At 40.2% G+C, this 18,483-nt stretch overlaps 1 protein-coding gene across 3 annotated transcripts in view; it reads right to left on the bottom strand.

The window, feature by feature from the left end:
• The window catches only part of TBC1D19 (TBC1 domain family member 19), a 136,874-nt gene that overhangs the window by 78,536 nt on the left and 39,855 nt on the right, over window positions 1-18,483 (bottom strand). For 2 of the 3 annotated variants that reach the window (XM_055138627.1, XM_055138626.1), the window contains exons 8-9: window positions 14,374-14,484; window positions 5,532-5,604 (exon numbers count right to left, since the gene is read on the bottom strand). In XM_055138627.1, coding sequence (XP_054994602.1) covers window positions 5,532-5,604; window positions 14,374-14,484 — 184 coding nt within the window. The remainder of the gene's footprint in view (window positions 1-5,531; window positions 5,605-14,373; window positions 14,485-18,483) is intronic. The other variant, XM_055138628.1, reaches the window with a different exon arrangement.

The raw sequence follows: 18,483 nt of genomic DNA, 5'->3' as shown, positions 1-18,483 counted from the left end.
AAAGCCTCACCCTCGACTAATCTGCAGAAAACTCAAGTATGCAGGATTTGTGATTGAAAACTCCAGGCTCAACGGAACCGGGAATGGTTAACCTCCCCCTGTCTCCCCCGTTTTCCCAGTAGCTTGGCAGTCACACCCACAAAACTGCCACTGGCACCATATAATCTCATTAACAGCCATGATCCAGAGATTCAATATAAATCTCTAGAACATAAAACTAAACTGTATAGCCATGTCGCCGGACCCTGTGCCAGGCTGTTTCATCCAGGGCAACCCAAGGGAGGCAGTGAGGCCCTTCCCTCCCCAACAGAACAGACTGGGCAGCCGAAAACTTCCAGAACTCAACCGCCACCAGGCTCACGGTCACTCTCCACATGCTCAAGGGAATCTAATCCTGGACTGCATGACATCTTGTATTTTACACCACCAATATACTAAGAGTAGCACACCGCATTTGATTGGGTTTAAAGTAGAAGGCAACCACTTTTAGGGGAAATATATTTATACAGAAATAGATATAAGCACACAAGGCTCAACCTTTAACAATATATTACTAATCTCTTATAGAAGGGCTTAATGACTCCTGGGTGAAATTCAACAATCTTCACACACTTTCCTCTAAGAAACCTTTTTTTGTTTCCTTTTTAGTGGATTATTCATAACAAGCAATACAAAATAAATTATTTCGAATCTGCTTTGGGGGCAGGGTTGGGTTTGAGGTTTGGAATGAAAATATGGTGGTGGGAAGGTGGAAAGGTGGAGGGATTGGTGTTCGAATTTTAAACATAATCAGGTATTGTGAACAACTTTATAAAAATAAAATTAATTAAAAAAAACTAACACAACAGGGGCTGGAGCAATAGCACAGCGGGTAGGGCGTTTGCCTTGCACTCGGCCGACCCAGGTTTGATTCCCAGCATCCCGTATGGTCCCCCGAGCACCGCCAGGAGTAATTCCTGAGTGCAAAGCCAGAAGTAACCCCTGAGCATCGCTGGGTGTGACCCAAAAAGCAAAAAAACAAAACAAAAAACCTATAACAACAAAAGCGGGAAAAAAATAAGAAGAGAACAGTTATTACTTTTACCGCTTGTTTTGTACAGCTATCTCTAGCCATGAACAGAAGTATAAGATATCTCGGAGAAACCATGAAAGTGACTCGAACACCCCCAGACCCCACAGACACGGGAATATATACACAGCAGAAATTTATTTCTCACGATTCTACAGGCATGTAGAATGCATGACGCAAGATCAGGGTGCCAGCAGGGTCAGAAGGCCTTCTCCTAGGTGTAGACTGCTGACTTTCCTGGGTCCTCCACGGGGGGGAATCCAGAAGCCTCTATGAAAAGGGTCCATGAAAACATCCTTTCCTGATCTTTCCAAAGGGCCCACCTCTTACTAGAATCACTTTGGTGAGTATATATGAATTTGAGGTGAGGAGGTGGGGTGGAACACAAATAGTGAAACCAGATATCTAACCCCCAAAGATATCTGATATTGAAGATGACTTTTTTTTTTTTGACAAGAGTTTGCCGTATTTTCAGGTTCCTACCCTCTGAACAAATCGATTTTTTTTTTCATTAAAAAAGATATCTAAAGGACCAGGAGGATCACACCATGGCTTGGAAGCCGGCCCCACATGCTCGGGGGAAAGGCAGCTGGGATAGAGAAGGGACCACCAAGGAAATGGTGGTTGGAGCCTGGGATGGGAGATCCGTGCTGAAGGTAGACTATGGACCAAACATGATGGCCTCTTAGTACCTGTATTGCAAACCATAACACCCAAAAGGAGAGGGAGAGTAAGACGGAATGTGCCTGCCATAGAGGTGGGGGGTGGGAAAGGGTGGGTGGTGGGAAGTGGTGGAGAATGGGCACTGGTGGAGGGGTGGGTGCTCAACCATTGTATGACTGAACCATAATCACGAAAGTTTGTAAGTCTTTAATGGTAAGTCTTAACAGTATCTCATGGTGAATCAATACAATATTTTTTAAAGATATCTAATATTTTCGCCCTTTGGATCCGGCTGCGGAGCGAGCATGATGGAAGAGCCCAAGGGAGCGCCCTTGGACTCCAGGCAGCCCACTGAACTAATTCCGGCATGGGACCAGAGACCCCACGGTGCGCTGAAACAGTGGGACCCGGGCATCCCCCAATTCTTTTAACCTGTCTCTCTCTCTCAACTCCTCCCTCCTGAGCACAGCGCAGGATCCGCGGTTTTCCTGAGCGCAAAATGGAGCCGGCGATCCAGCTGAAACAGGACGCTTTCGCGCGCTTGCGGGAGACCCCAGGGGGCGGGGGCGGCGACCCCCGCCCACCGCAGATAGATATTTAAACCCACCTCCCCCACGTGTGCTTCCCTTTGGATCCGGCTGCGGAGCGAGCATGATGGAAGAGCCCAAGGGAGCGCCCTTGGACTCCAGGCAGCCCACTGAACTAATTCCAGCATGGGACCAGAGACCCCACGGTGCGCTGAAACAGTGGGAACCGGGCATCCCCCAATTCTTTTAACCTGTCTCTCTCTCTCAACTCCTCCCTCCTGAACACAGCGCAGGACTTCTCCATCTTATGAGCACCATAAAAGGGTAAAAGTTTGTAGTGATGTTATTTCTGGTTGTACTTTCCCTGGACTTTATACAGAAACCCAAAACCATCTTAGCATCAGCAATATGTAATGGTTCGCTTTTAATGGGTCGGACTTTTGTGGGAGATCCTAACAAGAATAGTAAGTCTGTTGCTGAAATATTGAAGGCAATCAAAACGGTAGCCATCTCTCTAGACTAAACTAAGCTATATCCCCACGCCAGCTGAGAAGAAATTTTCTTCTTTCTCGGGAAGAAACGCGGCGTGTCGTCAACTACAGTGTGATGTCCATTAAGCAAACAGACCTGGTGGCGTGGGAATGGGATATAAGGGGAAAAATTATGTACATGGAACAGTGGGACGCTGGTGGAATCTCGAGCCAGAGCCCATACCAGCACAAGACCTTCGGTTCCAGAAACTGCTTGCAGACACTCTACTAGTCTATCAACTAAGCCAGAGCCCCACGTCTGCTGATGACGGGAAATAACCATCCTTTTCGTTTTTTTTTTCCCTTGTCAGGCAGCGTGGCGATTACTAAACAGGCGTGAACTCGGTGGCGCGGGGCAAGGGGGAAAAAGAAAAGTTATGTAACAAACAGCGGGACTTAATATCTCTATATTCTTAGCAGTGGAGAACTATCAAATGCCTCCTTGGCAATAGGACTGCTTTTCTTTTTTGGGGGAAACCCCAACAACGGTAGTGAGTTGTGTGTTGAAACATGGAATGTAATCGAGATAAGGCATAAGCGAAGTGAAACTTATCAAGTACAAGGGTGGGGACTGGGGAGGTGGGAGGGGGCGGCAGGTATACTGGGGGGGTTGGTGATGGAGGATGGGCACTGGTGAAGGGAAGGGTGTTTGAGAATTGTATAACCGACATAATCCTGAGAACTATGTAACCCTCCACATGGTGATTCAATAAAATTTAAAAAAAAAATAAAGATATCTAATATTTTCTAATAAAATAAGACTACCAAAAAGAGTTGCAAGGAAGAATAGTATAGCAAGTGGCTTAGTTTTGAACTTTAGTTCCACTAGCTTTGTGACTTGGGGCACATTACTTAACATCTTCACTGCTTCAACTTTAAACTGGTGATAACATTGGGCTGGAGAAATAGTACAGCGGGTAGGGCGCTTGCATGGAGCAGACCCAGGTTTGATCTCTAATACCACATAAGGTCACCTGAGCACCACCAGGAATGATCCCTGAGCAGAGCCAGGCGTAAGCCCTGGGCACTGCCAGGTGTGACTCCAAAGCAAAATAATAAATAAATAAAGTGGTGGTAGTCCTTCTACCTTACACACATAACACCATGAAAACCACACTGCTCCATCATTACACACCAGCAAAACGATTAAAGCAGCAGCAGCAGCAGCAGCAGCAAATTCACAGCTCAAGCTCTTATTCTTACTCACTGCTGCTGGTTTAAAATGATACCATCACGGGGGTGGCACCGGCCCCTCCTGCCGCCGAGATGTGATCCCGGGGGCCGCACGTGTGTGCGGCCTCTCCGCAGCTGCACGAGCGCAGCGTGACTCCAGACCCAGCTAAACCACTTTCGGCATGGGCAGCTCCTTGCAGAATGTCTCCAGCCTGAGAACTAAGCCCCGACCCCATGCCCGCCCAGGAGGGGAAAGGTATTTCTCTCTCTCGCCTCTTCCTTGCCGGGGGTGAAGGGCGTGGTGACCGCCATATTATGACGACCACAGATGGGGTTTACAAGCTTGCAATGATCCGATATCTGGAAGAAATCTCCCTGGACTTAGTTGTTAAAGTACAGAAATCCAAAACCGAGCAGCCGCAGTTTCTCTTCACAACAGGTGAAGACCTGTTGAGGACCTACCTCATTTCTCTTCACAACAGGTCTGACTCTAGTGGGGTACTCCTACAATAATAGTGAGGTTTGTGTTGAAATATTGAATGTAACCAAAGTAAACAGAAAGTAGAGTGAAACTTATCAGTTACAAGGTGGGGGGAAGGGGTGGGGGGATGGGAGGTGTATTGTGTGGGTTTTTTTTTTTTTTTTTTGGTGGTGGGATATGGGCACTGGTGAAGGGATGGTTGTTTCACCATTGTATAACTGAGACTTAAGCCTGAAAGCATTGTAATTTTCCACATGGTGATTCAATAAAATAAAATTCTCATTAAAAAAATAAATAAAAATGGTACTCCAGGTAATAAATAAATAAATATATAAAATGATACCACCACGGCTAAAATTCTTTAGCAGTTGCTTATTAAAGCTGAATTTATGCATACCCTAAGACTAAGAAACTGGATTTCCTGGTGTGTAATCAATAGAATGGTATATCTATATTCACCAAGCCATACATACAAATATTCACAGCATCCTTATATGTGAAAAGCACACTGGATTTATATGAAACACTTTATTTTTTCATGGTAGAACATAAGGCATCTAGAAAACTTGGTAAAATTTTAAAAATGAACAAGTATTGATGTTAGTAAAGGAAAATATAAATGCTGCCAATTAATAATTTGCCAATAAAGTCACATATGTCTAATTACTTTTCAAAATTATTTTAATGATCTACAAAGTTCACTTATAGGTGAACTCTGATAATTACAACATATAATAGTCTATTAAAAATAATGGCAACCAAGGAGAGGGAGAAAATCATGCTTAACTGCCATGCATTAAAAGTTCACTATCAAGCATGAGACATAATACAGGAACTAAGGAGTTTGCCTTGCACGTGGCTGACCCTGGTTCAACTCCCAGCCCCCCTTGTGGTCCCCTGAGCACCACCAGGTCTTAGGGGACCATATGAGTACAGAGTCTGGAGTAGCCCCTGAACATTGCCAGGTTAGCCCACCCTCACTCACAATGCCCCCTCCCCAAATTCACTATATTAATTTGGAAATGACAAGCTTCTTGATCTCAAGCTCCTTTATCATTAATCATATACCACAGAGCAGAAATACTAACCAGGAGGCACGTGTGTCGAATCATCTATACCCAGTTGTCCTGTAGTTAAGCCGAGTTCTACAAAGAATTCTTTCTGAAAAGTAACACACGAAGAATTACATGTCATACTTTGCTACCTACAAAAGAAAAACACATTCACGTAAACATCAGCTTAAAATCACAAAGCTAAAGAAATCTTGGCTTTATTTAAATATTTTTAAAAACATATCATTTAACTTTTAAATAATTATTCACTAATCCAAAATTAAAGAGCAGAATGACCATGATTCTTTGACTATAAGTATAATTATGAAACACTTCTGACACTTATGTAAAATAAACATGAATGGAAACTATGTTATAAAATGTTTAATAATACGAAAAGAATCTTAAATACATATTACTCCAAATAAAGCATCTTTAGTAATATTTTTCTGTCCCCTGACTTTTCTAAGAGAAATTTGATGCTTTTATGCTTTGGACCAATATCAGTGATGCAGTTTTTTGAAATTTTTTTTTAAGTAGGTTTGATTTTCCCTTTTTAGGAAAGAGACTAATGAGTTATGAAAGGAATGATAATTATCCCTTTGAGTAAAAATAACATTCAAATTCTTTCTGAAATGCTCATACACACAGTTTATAAAGCACTTGTCAATTTTACCTTCCAAAATAATTTTCTAAATTTACTAATATAATTTTGTATCTGTGCTTTCTATGGTACTGTACATAACAAAACACGGCAAATATTCAAAACAACTTAAATTAATTTTTAAGTAACTATCAACTGCTCTGCTAAAAAAAGCATAAATTAGATTTATTCTACAGACTTCCTCTACTTATCTAGTAATGTCTAGGGAAAATAATCATGTTTGTCTGTAAAAAACACACACATATATATTATAATCCCATATTATTCACGTTATTTTTATTCACAAGTAATTAAATATTTCTATTAATATTTGCTTAGTATTTTGTTACTATTCTATTTGCTAAAACTAAATGTCTTTCCTCAGAACATGAAAATAGCTTTAATCCTTCAAAAATTACATATATGATTTAATTTAGTTGTTACTGTTTCTAACTTGACAGTTATTCTGCCTAACATGCACACACATTTCATTTCTGTATTGATTTTAAATCATTGCTACTTATTGAAATGTTTAGCTAAATTTGATTTTTATCTATTCTTTCAAAATGCTCTGCATCTTATGTCACCATTTAGTGACTACACAAGCAATACTTTGCTATTTTCTAATTTTCAACCCATGCCTTCCAATCAATATTTCTGAATCAGTTTTAATTGAAGTACTGGAGTTTACGATGCAGTGAATCACACTCATATATTGTCATTCCAACATCACCCCATCACCCCATTTTGCTGTCCCTAGGACCCTTCCTCACAATGAAAGGTCAGTTCTGTAGACAAAATCTTCAGTTCCAATGACTTCAACCATTTGTTGTTCCCTTCCTATGTTTTTATCTTCCACTTATTATACATATTCTTTTTTCACCAAAATAATTAAAATAAATATTTTATTTTTAAAATCACTGTCACTGTCATCCTGTTGCTCATCAATTTGCTCGAGTGGGCACCAGTAACATCTCTGTTGTGAGACTTGCTGTTACTGTTTTTGGCATATCGAATATGCCACAGGTAGCTTGCCAGGCTCTGCTGTGTGGGCATGATACTCTCGGTAGCTTGCCGGGCTCTCCGAGAGGGTCAGAGGAATCAAACCCGGGTCAGTCTCGTGCAAGGCAAACGCCCTACCACTGTGCTAATGTAAGTTTGATTTTCATCTATAAAGAACTTAGGTTCAATAAACATTTTAAGATTATGTTCTTGGTCACAATGGCGACTTCCACTTCTGTAAGTACATAAGCAGGCTTCTCAGCATTAACTTTCTGTTTCACAGCTCTGTCCTAGATTTTCCTCGATTATCAGCAGACCCCAGGTCTAATCTCAAAATTTCCTTCAAAACTCACCCAAGGTGGCATAACTTTCTTGATATCCTAGGATGGTATAGGCAACTGTCATGAATTACTTTTTTTAAAAATCAATCTTAATCACTATATCACTGTATATAACAATGTCATCCCGTTGTTCATCTATATGCTCGAGCGGGTGCCAGTAACGTCACCATTCGTCCCTGTAGTGTGCTAGTGTAGCCTGATGGCACATTGAAGGCTCTTTCATGGTCAGGGGAATGAGGACTATCATTGTTACTGTTTTTGGCATATTGAGTACACCACAGGTAGCTTGCCAGGCTCTGCCATGTGGGCGGGATACTCTCAGTAGCTTGCCTGGATCTCTGAGAGGGATGGAGACTTTTGGGGCGGCCTCTAATCACCTTTACAGGTGTTCCCAGTCTACCGAATGTAAGCTTTTGGTCGACTGGCATGTTGTAACAATCTGCACACTGACAAAACCCTCACTTTTCAATCTTTCTGAAACCAGCATGCATTTTGTAATCCAAAGCATAAAATCCCATGATATCAAAATCACCTTTACCAATATCTTCTTTTAAAGTATTTTGATAGTATTTGAGGACTGCAAGGTTGTGGCCCTGGAGCCCTGGACACGGGAGTGATGACCACCAGATAGTCACGATGAAGCTAAGGCCTTGAAATTCGATGACCTTGCATACCAATAAAAGTAAAAAGGGAAAAAAATCAGCTAAAAATCTCTAAAAAAAGAAATTTCCTTTAAACATCATTGGATATATCTAATATTATAAGCTAGATTTAAGAGCCATATATTAAGGGCTCACAAAATTAAGTGAACTTTGCCAAGTTCAATCCTTGTTATACAGGCACATCAGGTCATAGATAAAACCAAGCATACTGGGGTGATAATCATTATATAAGGCAGATGATTCGGAGAAGACAGAGATAACTGACACCAATGCCTACAGGAAGAGAATAACTGATGGACCCTCAGAGTCAAAGCCTCGACTGCTTGAAAATCATCCCTGGCTCCTGATTGTCCAACAGCTAAGACTGAATCCGAATTAGCACAGCTGCCTTTAGGAGAGAAGGCATGATTAGTGCCACTTCTACACAAACGGAACCTTTGCATAAATGCGTCTTCACTAGTATGCTCTACCAACCTAGTTCAAAGAGCAGTAAGTCTGAAGTGACATCACACCTTCTCCAGAAAAATCTCACACTTTCTCTCCACACAACAATAGCATTCGGTACAAACCACCGCTAAGAGGACTTTTAATGCTTAAAAACCAAACATAAAAACTTAATAGTGATGATAAATTATCCCATAAAAGCAAAGAGAATCCTAAATAGTAATTCTTCTTGGTACTAATACTGCTTACTATATTTCAAATACCAGCTATTTGCTTCATATATTATGTTGCCTGTGGTTGCTATTTCTAAAAAAGTAGTACTACTTGGACAGCTTTAAAGAACAGAAATTTATACTCACAGTTCTAGTTGCTAGTAATCCAAACACAGCTGTTAAGAGACCATGTTCGCCCTGAAGGCCCGAGGGGAAAATCTGTTTCACACCTTTCTCTTAGTTTCTGGTATTCTGAAAGTCTTTTTTGTAGGCTTATAGACAGAGCACACTAATCTCTACTTCTGTTACTTTTGTTCTCCTGTGTGTTTCTTCTTTTAGAAAGTCCAATAATATTAAACATAGGGATTACTATATTCTGGTAAGATATTATTTTAAATCAAATGTACCTGCAAAGATTCTCTTTGCAAGTACAGTTCACAGATACTAGACTAAAGGATTTCCCCACCTCTTCTGGAGGGACACAATCCATAAAGTATCTCTTAATCTACTGGTTTGCCGAACACTAATCAGAGCTTGTTTAATCCTTATTTTTAAAACTGAAAAAACTAGGGGCTGGAGCGACAGCACAGTGGGCGTGTTTGCCTTGCACGCGGCCGACACGGGTTCGATTCTCAGCATCCCATATGGTCCCCTGAGCACCGCCAGGGGTAATTCCTGAGTGCAGAGCCAGGAGTAACCCCTGTGCATCGCCAAGTGTGATTTAAAAAGCAAAAAAAAAAAAAAAAAAACCTGAAAGAACTAACATCGAAGGTCAAGAACACTTTTTCAAGGTCACCCAGTCAGTAAGTAACAGAATTTAAATCAGGACAAATAAATCCCATTATCAAGATCTTTATTTGAAGAAATAGTGACTTTAAGAAGTCAATTCAGTTAAACGACTTTTGGCAACAACAACAAAATAGTTCCCTATATCATTATGTCTTATATACTATTCCCCAATATAAACCTGCATGGGCGCACACACACACACACACACACACACACACACACACACACACACACAAGCATAACTGGCCCAATATACCACTACTTTCATATTTCTCCTGGCATTTATATTCACATTGGTACATTATTATTTTTAATTCATCAATATCGATATTGATTTTTATGCCAAATGAGAATTTTTAGTTTATGCAGATTATTTTTCCTCCTTCCATCATGTCAACAAAATTATATATCAATACTTGCTTACATCCATGCTCAGTTTACAATCATATGATGACTAGAAGTATGTTCTCTTTCTTTACGCTCATTTTTTTGTAGCTCACAGTTAAGCCATTTTTCATTTATACAACTTTCTGTTGTATAACTTTGTGACCTTGGACTCTGGGCTCAGCGGGACCGGAGCAGAGATCCTCTGCCTGCTTCCCCCAACCTCTGGGCGAGGGTCACACCCATAAACCACCCCCTGTGGCGCCAAATAATCTCCTCATCAGCCAGGCCACCGTCCAGAACTCACGACTGCTTCTTCCAGAAGGGAGCATAAACTCAGGCCCCCATAACCATGCCACCAGACTCCACGTCAGGCTGTTTTCACTTGGGGTGCCCCAGAGGGGGGCGGGTAAGAGCCCTTCCCACCCCCAAGGGACCCAGCCCTGGCAGCCAACCTCCACAACCCAACCGCCACCATGCTCCAGGCCACTTTCCACAGGCTGGGCCAACACTCACATATGAGTGAACATATTCCTGGACACTTCATAAGACACTCCCTACTCATTTTCCATAATTACCACACCATTTTTGATGGGGGTCAGACAGCAGGCAACAAATCATAGAGGGAAATATATATATTTATATATACAAATATTTATTACACATATTATAAATATAATAAATATTTATACATAAGATATACATTTATTACATATATTTATTATATATTTATATGTAATAAATTATATATTTATTATATATATATGCCTGACTGGGAACATATGTAAAGGTGATTAGAGACCACTCCAAAAGCCTCCATCCCTCTCTGATCGCCCGGTAAGCTACTGAGAGTATCCCACCTGCACGGCAGAGCCTAGCAAGCTACCTGTGGCATACTCACTATGCCAAAAGCAGTGACAATGATGGTCCCCATTACCCTGACTTTGAAAGAGCCCCCAATATGCCATCAGGCTACACTAGCACACGACAGGGATGAATGGAGACGTTACTGGCGCCGACTCAAGCAACTTACTGGCGCCGACTCAAGCAAATCGATGAACAACGGGATGACAGTGATACAGTGACAGTGATACAACTTTCTGTATTCACTTAGTTCTACCTAGATTCTTGAATAACTTTGAAAAGACACTCTTTGAAACAATTTTGCATGTGGTCAAATCTGTCAGCTCACGCAAACTTCTGGTGTTTCTTTTGCAGGCGTTCTCCCTAAAGCCTTCCAAGTTTCTGTGTCCATCTGGGATCACTCAGTCCTCTTTGTCCCAGAGCTTTTCTTCGTGGTTATTTCAGAAATTCTCCTCTACACTGGAACTCCATTTACCATGTCATCTATTTAACTTTTTGTTTAAGATCTTGTTTTTGGAAGCTTCTACCATTAACTTCCTGAATAAGAGTAAATATTTTGGCCCCCATGAATCTGAAAATGTTTACTCCAATGTTATAGCTGACTGACTGTTATTTACATGTAGAATTCTGGGTTTGAAATCATTGGTATGCAAAGGCATCATTTCAAGATCTCTGGCCTGAAGTCCGGTCATTGAGACAGATTCCACTCTAATTCCTGATACCAGCACTTAATAATATCTCTTTCTCTAATCTCCATTATATCTGGTGATTTGATGTAGGTCTTCATCCACTGATGACAATGGTTGTAAGTGGCTGAGTCTTTTCATAACTAGAGATTCCTCTTTCAATTACCGGAAATTAAAAAAATTCACCCATCTGTTTCCTTTTTTCAGGAACTCTCCTGTTCAGATGTTAGACCTCCTGGATTAGTCTTCTAATTAAAAAAAAAAAAAAATTTACTTATTTTTCAGCTTTTTGACTTTGCTCTCTTTGTGGTAGAGATTTCCTCAGTATTAATTTCAAATCTACTGATTTTTTTGCATACTATATTTTTGAACGGTATTCAAAGCAAAAAAAAGCTTTTTCATTATATGCATGTACATATATTTTAGAAAATGTTGTTTCATGAATAATATCTTCTCTCTGAGAATACTAAAAGATTTAATATTTCTGTTTCTATTGGGATGAAATGGTTAATAATAATCTAGCCCCTTTATACTGCACTCATTTGTGGAATATAAAATAACATCACATGAGGCTGATACCCAAGGACAGTAGATTCAAGTGCCAGGGGAATTTCCCCATAGCTGGAAGACTGCTTCATGAGCGGAGGGGAGAAGGCAGATGGAATAGAGAAGGGATCACGAAGAAAATGATTGCTGGAGGAACCAGTTGGGATGGGAGATGCATGCTGAAAGTAGATAATGGACCAAACATGATGTCCTCTCAGTGTCTGTGTTGCAAGTTATAATGCCCAAAAGTAGAGAGTATGGGTATTATTGTCTGCCTTAGAGGCAGGGGAGGGTGGGAAAGGGGGGGTATAGCCGGGATATTGGTGGTGGGGAATGTGCACTGGTGGAGGGATGGGTGTTGGATCATTGTGAGATTGTAACCCAAACACGAATGCTTGTAACTATCTCACAGTGATTCAATAAAATTTTAAAAATTTTTAAAAATAAAAAAATTTTAAAAATCTAGCCCCTTTATCCATGATAAGATGATCTAGGGCTTTCCTTCTCCTAGCTGTATTACTCTGAAAATATACCAGATTATCACCCCACCACCCACGTTCCCCCCCAAAAGGTGGAGTGCTACCTACATTAGTAAGCAATTTTCATTACTATGAACCTTAACTGGTAATTATATTTGAGATGCAAGACTAGGCAAAGACTCAAAATCTACTAAGAAATGGAAGGCCAAGCGTCCCTGTGAGGTGTTCCTTGAGAGGGTTTGGAAGCTGTGCTCATGCGCATGACGAGAAATGGTTCCCATTGTGAGATTTCCTTACATTGTGTGTGTGTGACCTTGTCACTTCCACATGAGTGTATTCCTTGTCAAAGCTGGAAGTAGCTCTGACTGACTACAGACTCCTGTGAATATTTATCTGATAATGCTGTACTGACATATGAACAGGCTGTTTTCTGCCCACTATCATCTTCCAAATCTAAAAGAACCTGGTACCAAGTTCTATCTACTAGGGCCTGTGAGAGTATGAATATAAATTCAAACCTGAAACTACTACTAATGGTCCTGATAAGCACTCAGTTCCTAATCTGGCTAACTTGGATATTTCTCCACTTTATTATGATTTCTTTATGTGTTTCTTTAAGTTTTAGTCTTTGCCTTTCAAATTGGAAGCTTGCAAATATTTAAAGATTTTACACTGGTCATTCATATTTAAGAATGAGACAATAAAAAACTGACTAGGAGCGCTGTCTGTAGGGACGGGATGTAGAGTGTGGCAGTCTGCGTGGTAAAGGCAATTTTATAACCAGTCAGCAATCCTTTGTCAGGGCCTATTCGCCTGCCCTGCTGCGTTCAGAGTTGGTACAAGGTAGAGAAAGAGTGAACTGGGCAAGCATCGTGGTAGTAGGAAGGGGTGAAGACATGCTTTCACCAGGCAGTGAACTTTCACTTAGTTCTTCTGATTAAATGACAGTGTCTTATTCCTGGTCATCTATCTGAGGCCTTCGAGCCCAGAGCTTTCCTGACTCTCTCTATTTCATATGCTTCTGATTGTCCAGGAGCAAAGGAGTCCCCTGACTATGCAGGATACAAAGGGCCTGCAGGAAGCGCCTTCCTTCTAGTGGTGGCCCTCCACAATGCTCTACTGACACAGTCTCACAGTGAGCCCTCTGACAGAAAGGAAATGCTTCTGTGGTCCACCAGCTCCAACAGAGAGCAGAGCTAAAGCAAGGGGTGGATTTGGAATTGAGAGATAAATTTGCCCTTCTCACCCCCACCTTCTCTTTCTAGAGGCATATAGGCTCAACCTCCTTCTTCATTTGGGGGCCACTTATCATTTTTCCATCAGTTCTCTAACTACAGTACACCTCTGAATAACAAGTTGCTCCCTAGTATCTTCAAAAAAAATTTACATGTCTCCTAAGACTGTATTTAAACATTTGTATTTTTGGAATGATTTTTTTTTTCTTAGCTCAACCAACTAAACTCTGAGAGCTTAGTCCCTCTCAGAGAGCCTGGCAAGCTACCCGTGGCGTATTCAATATGCCAAAAACAGTAGCAACAAGTCTCACAATGGAGACATTACTGGTGCCCACTCGAGCAAATCGATGAACAATGGGACGACGGTGCTACAGTGCTACAGCTCAACTATCAGGAAATCTCCCACTAACTGCCTTAACTAATTTCTACTAAAAAGTCTCCAGAGAAGAGAGCTGAATTCATCCTTATCTTCCTTTTTCATTTTATTCCTTTATTTAATGAGCAGATTGTGCTGTTACTGTTGATAAATGCTACCCTACAGTATATTTCTGATGACTGTAAATATGTTTGTTTTTTAAGTCCTATACTTACCAGTTCAGGGATATCTTTTACTTTCAGAGGAACTTGGATTAAACCCAAATGAGTCCTGAAACTAAGAGAATCACCATTTTCATAATTTGGGTTGCGAAGATTAATTAATACCTTTAAAAACAAATCCAACAAAATTGGTTAGTTTCTTTACAAGATGCCAACACTTACGCTATTGACTGTACTATTCTTTGTATGTCACCACAAAATAAGAAACTATCTGGGGCTACACATGTTCTTTAATTATATCCTAAAATACTATAAAATTATATTTCAAGATTAAAATACCAGACACTTTTAATTAGGATAGTTTAACATTCATTCCAACCAATTATCTATAGAAAAAAATAATAAGTTAATAATTTAGTGAGAAAAACTTTTTGATAATAAGAAAAAATATTTGATTATAATATGTTACCAAGGAAGGTGAGAAAAAAAAGTTTAATTGCTTGCTTATACTATTTTTCATAGAAAAATGTAAAACAAGTCTAAACTCTGAAAAACATATTGACAAGGTTGTTAAGACTTTTTTTTAACAAAAAAATTTATTATTACAGGGTTTTTAAACCAAATCCATATGATAAAGGGGGTATTTTTATAGTCAAACTAGCAAGTGGCAAAGACCATTTACATACTTTTCTTTTCAAAATTAAATGGAAAAAAGGAAGTCTTAGAAATATGCATATCTTTGTCTAGAAAACTCACTTCTCTGTGGAAAAAAAGATGTTTGCAAAGATAGTGCAGAAAGAACAAAATGAAGCACTTCTAATCACAGTAGAACATGGAACAAATTAACTATTGGGTTAGAAGGAATTTATGAAATAAATTATAGTCAATTCATATAGTAAAATATGGCATACTATTCTTTAATATAAATATAATTCTATGAAAAAATGTATAACATTTAAGATTTTTAAATGGTTGTATTTATTGCTGTGTGCTAATAATTATGGGCAATTCTTTTGAAATCTTGTATATTTTCTCATTTTTCTTACAATATGCATCAGAAGGAAAGCAAAATAATTTTTAAAACATTGCTAAATTAAATTTTGAACTGCAACTCTAGAGGAAAACAAAACCACTGATGACAAAACCACTGTCATAGTTTGGCACAACCTTAACTGGAAATTTATGGATGATAAACAGAATCCTACTATGTAAAAATTTCCAAAAATACAAACACGAAATTGAAACTAAAATCATCAGTAGTGGACCAGAGAGATTGTACAATGGGTAAGGTGTTTCCCTTGCATGCAGCCAGCTTGGATTCAATCTACAGCATCCCATGTAGTCCCCCTGAGCCCACAAGGATTCCTGAGTGTAGAACCAGGAATAATCCCTGAGCACCGCTGGGTGTGCCCCCCACCCCCGGCCCACATTAACAGTACCTGTACTTGAAAATATTTAGCAAGCAATAGTGTTAAATACAAACTAATGTAGAAAAGAAATTTTAGCCTAATTACACAAATAATGCATCACACTTCATAAGAAAGTCACAAATAGAATAGAAAACAAAGGGGCTGAGGCAATAGCACAGCAGGTAGGGCGTTTGCCTTGCATGCGGCTGACCCAGGTTCATTCCCAGCACCCCTTGTGGTCCCCTGAGCACCACCAAGGGTAATTGAAGGGTAATTCCTGAGTGCAGAGGCAGGAGTAACCCCTGTGCATCGGCGGGTGTGACCCAAAAAGCCAAAAATAAAAAATAGAATAGAAAACAAAAAGAGAGCATGAATACATGGGTAATAAAAAAGAGAATATCACAGGCAAAGGGGGGCTAGGGGTTGTGGGGGGGCTAAGGGTGTGGGGGGCTAGGGTGTGGGGGGACGGGGTGGAGCTATACTGTGATTCTTGGTGGTGGAATATGTGCACTGGTGAAGGGATAGGTGTTCGAGCATTGTATAACTGAGACTTAAACCTGAAAACTTTGTAACTTTCCACATGGTGACTCAATAAAAAAATTTAAAAAAATTAAAAATTAAAAAAAATTAAAGAAAAATAAATCTAAAAAAAAAGAGAGAATATGGCAGAAATACAGAAACTATAATGAAGGAAATAACTGTAGGAAATGTTAATGATTAAAAGAAGAATCTCTGCATAAGTAATAAAAGATAAATTTAGCAATAGTTCTAAAGGAAATATAATGTTATTATTAAGGAGAAAATCTAGTTAAAGATAATCCATATAAAATAATAGGACATCTCAGCCCTTAAGTTCCAGAAAAGGATAGCTTGAGAGAAACCTTTGATAAATCAGACAAATGGCACTATCAACAACAAAGGGCAGCTTCTGACAGATTACCATCTTATTAGAGATAACATGCAAAAGGCCTGCAATAATTTCTAACATTGAATGCTATAAGAATCGGTGTGAGAGACCCTGTGCTCAGAACATTCGCAAAATAAAATGTGAGGAATTCAGTCATGATTTGCACAATCATTTAACTACCATTTATTGACACCTATGTGCTAAGCCTTCTGTGACTGGCTGGAGAAAGCAGTTTAACACTATTTAAGCAGTTAAATAGTAGTTGTATGCCTATTTCCAGGTCTACATGAAGCCAAGTTGTGCCCTCATCACTGATGAGACAGAATGAAATATACTACTTATGTAGCACATGTTATTTTAATATCCCCTAGAGGCTGATCGATTTATATCCATTATTGATTAACAATGCACAGGTTACGCATGAAACTACGGTTACCTGAGAAGAGGCTGGGGAGGGAGGGAAGGTGTGTGTATATGTGGGGATGGGAAATAGCTAATCTAAAATAAAAACTGCAACTTTGATTTAACCAGTGGGAGTGTATAAGACCTGTTGGAAAATGTTGGCCTTGTTTCCAAGACTAAGAGATCTTGCTTATCTCTTGGTGGCTTATAACACCCCTCCTTACCCCCGCCAAAAAAAACACATCCTGTACAAATGAGGAAGGCCTGGGTGTCTGGACAGGGGCTTTCTGATGGGGCATCCCCTGTGAAGCCTGGTGAGTCCTTACAATGATTTGACTCAAGTTGTCCAGGCAATGACCAAAACAGAATGAGAAGGGCCTGGCCTTTTGAAGCAGGCACCTTGCAAGAGAAGGTTAGCAATAAGCAAAATAAGAAAGCAGTATAATTTATGATGAAAAGCTTTGTCCAGAATAAAGCAGGAAATAGCTATCAGGAGTTCCAACAGAGAAAGCAAGCAGCAAAGGCCTGGATGAGAGAAGGAAGTCAGGGAAGCAAGAGGCAAAAGCAGTTAGAAGAAAGTCAAAGGATATAAATTCAGAGAGAACAGGTCTGGAGCCATAGCAGAGCGAGTAGGGCATTTGCCTTGCACGCAGCTGACCCGGTTCGATTCCTCCATCCCTCTTGGAGAGCCCGGCAAACTACCGAGAGTAGCCCGCCCTCACAGCAGAGCCTGGCAAGCTCCCCGTGGCATATTAAATATGCCAAAAACAGTAACAAGTCTCACAATGGAGATGTTCCTGGTGCCCGCTCGAACAAATCGATGAGCAATAGGATGACAGTGACAGTGAACAGGGTGTTGGGGAAAGCAGTGTTTTACACCACTGTTGTGGCTTAGGTTTATAACAAGGATGGGTTGAAAAGTCACTGGATACCAAATGAGTGGCTTATTCTGAAAGGCACTTCAAGAGCTTCCTCTGAAATTGTGCTAAGAACAGATTATAGACAAAGGTCAGGGTGACACAGGGAAGTCAGTGAGGAGCTACTGTGACAACCCAGACAGGAGAGGGATGTTTGGACCAGGAGGGTAGCTGTGGCCATGATGGGAAATGGATAGATTCTGTATCTATTTTGATAGATAACGAATAGGATTTCCTACTGAATTTCATGTAAGTTACAAGGAAAGCTTGAAGTGAAGAAAGCAAATTTAAATAACGAGTTCTAAAGGTCTACGAAAGAGTTCCACTAGGAAACTTGTGTCGTTCTCAACTGCTCTCCATCTTCACCAATGGACATGTCCCTTCCGGACCTCTAGAGGACAGATCGATCTACTGCCAGGACAAATTATCTCTGCCCAATTACTACAAAGTCTAGGCATGAAAAGGTCATCCTTTTCTTCTGATATAGCCACATCTAAACAGTTCCTAAACCCTCCTCCAAATCTCTTTG

Source organism: Sorex araneus, chromosome 5 (assembly GCF_027595985.1).
Source record: "Sorex araneus isolate mSorAra2 chromosome 5, mSorAra2.pri, whole genome shotgun sequence".
Classification (NCBI taxonomy): Eukaryota; Metazoa; Chordata; class Mammalia; order Eulipotyphla; family Soricidae; genus Sorex; species Sorex araneus.
The sequence above is the reverse complement of the archived record's forward strand: the minus strand, read 5'-3'. Positions and strand labels throughout refer to the sequence as shown.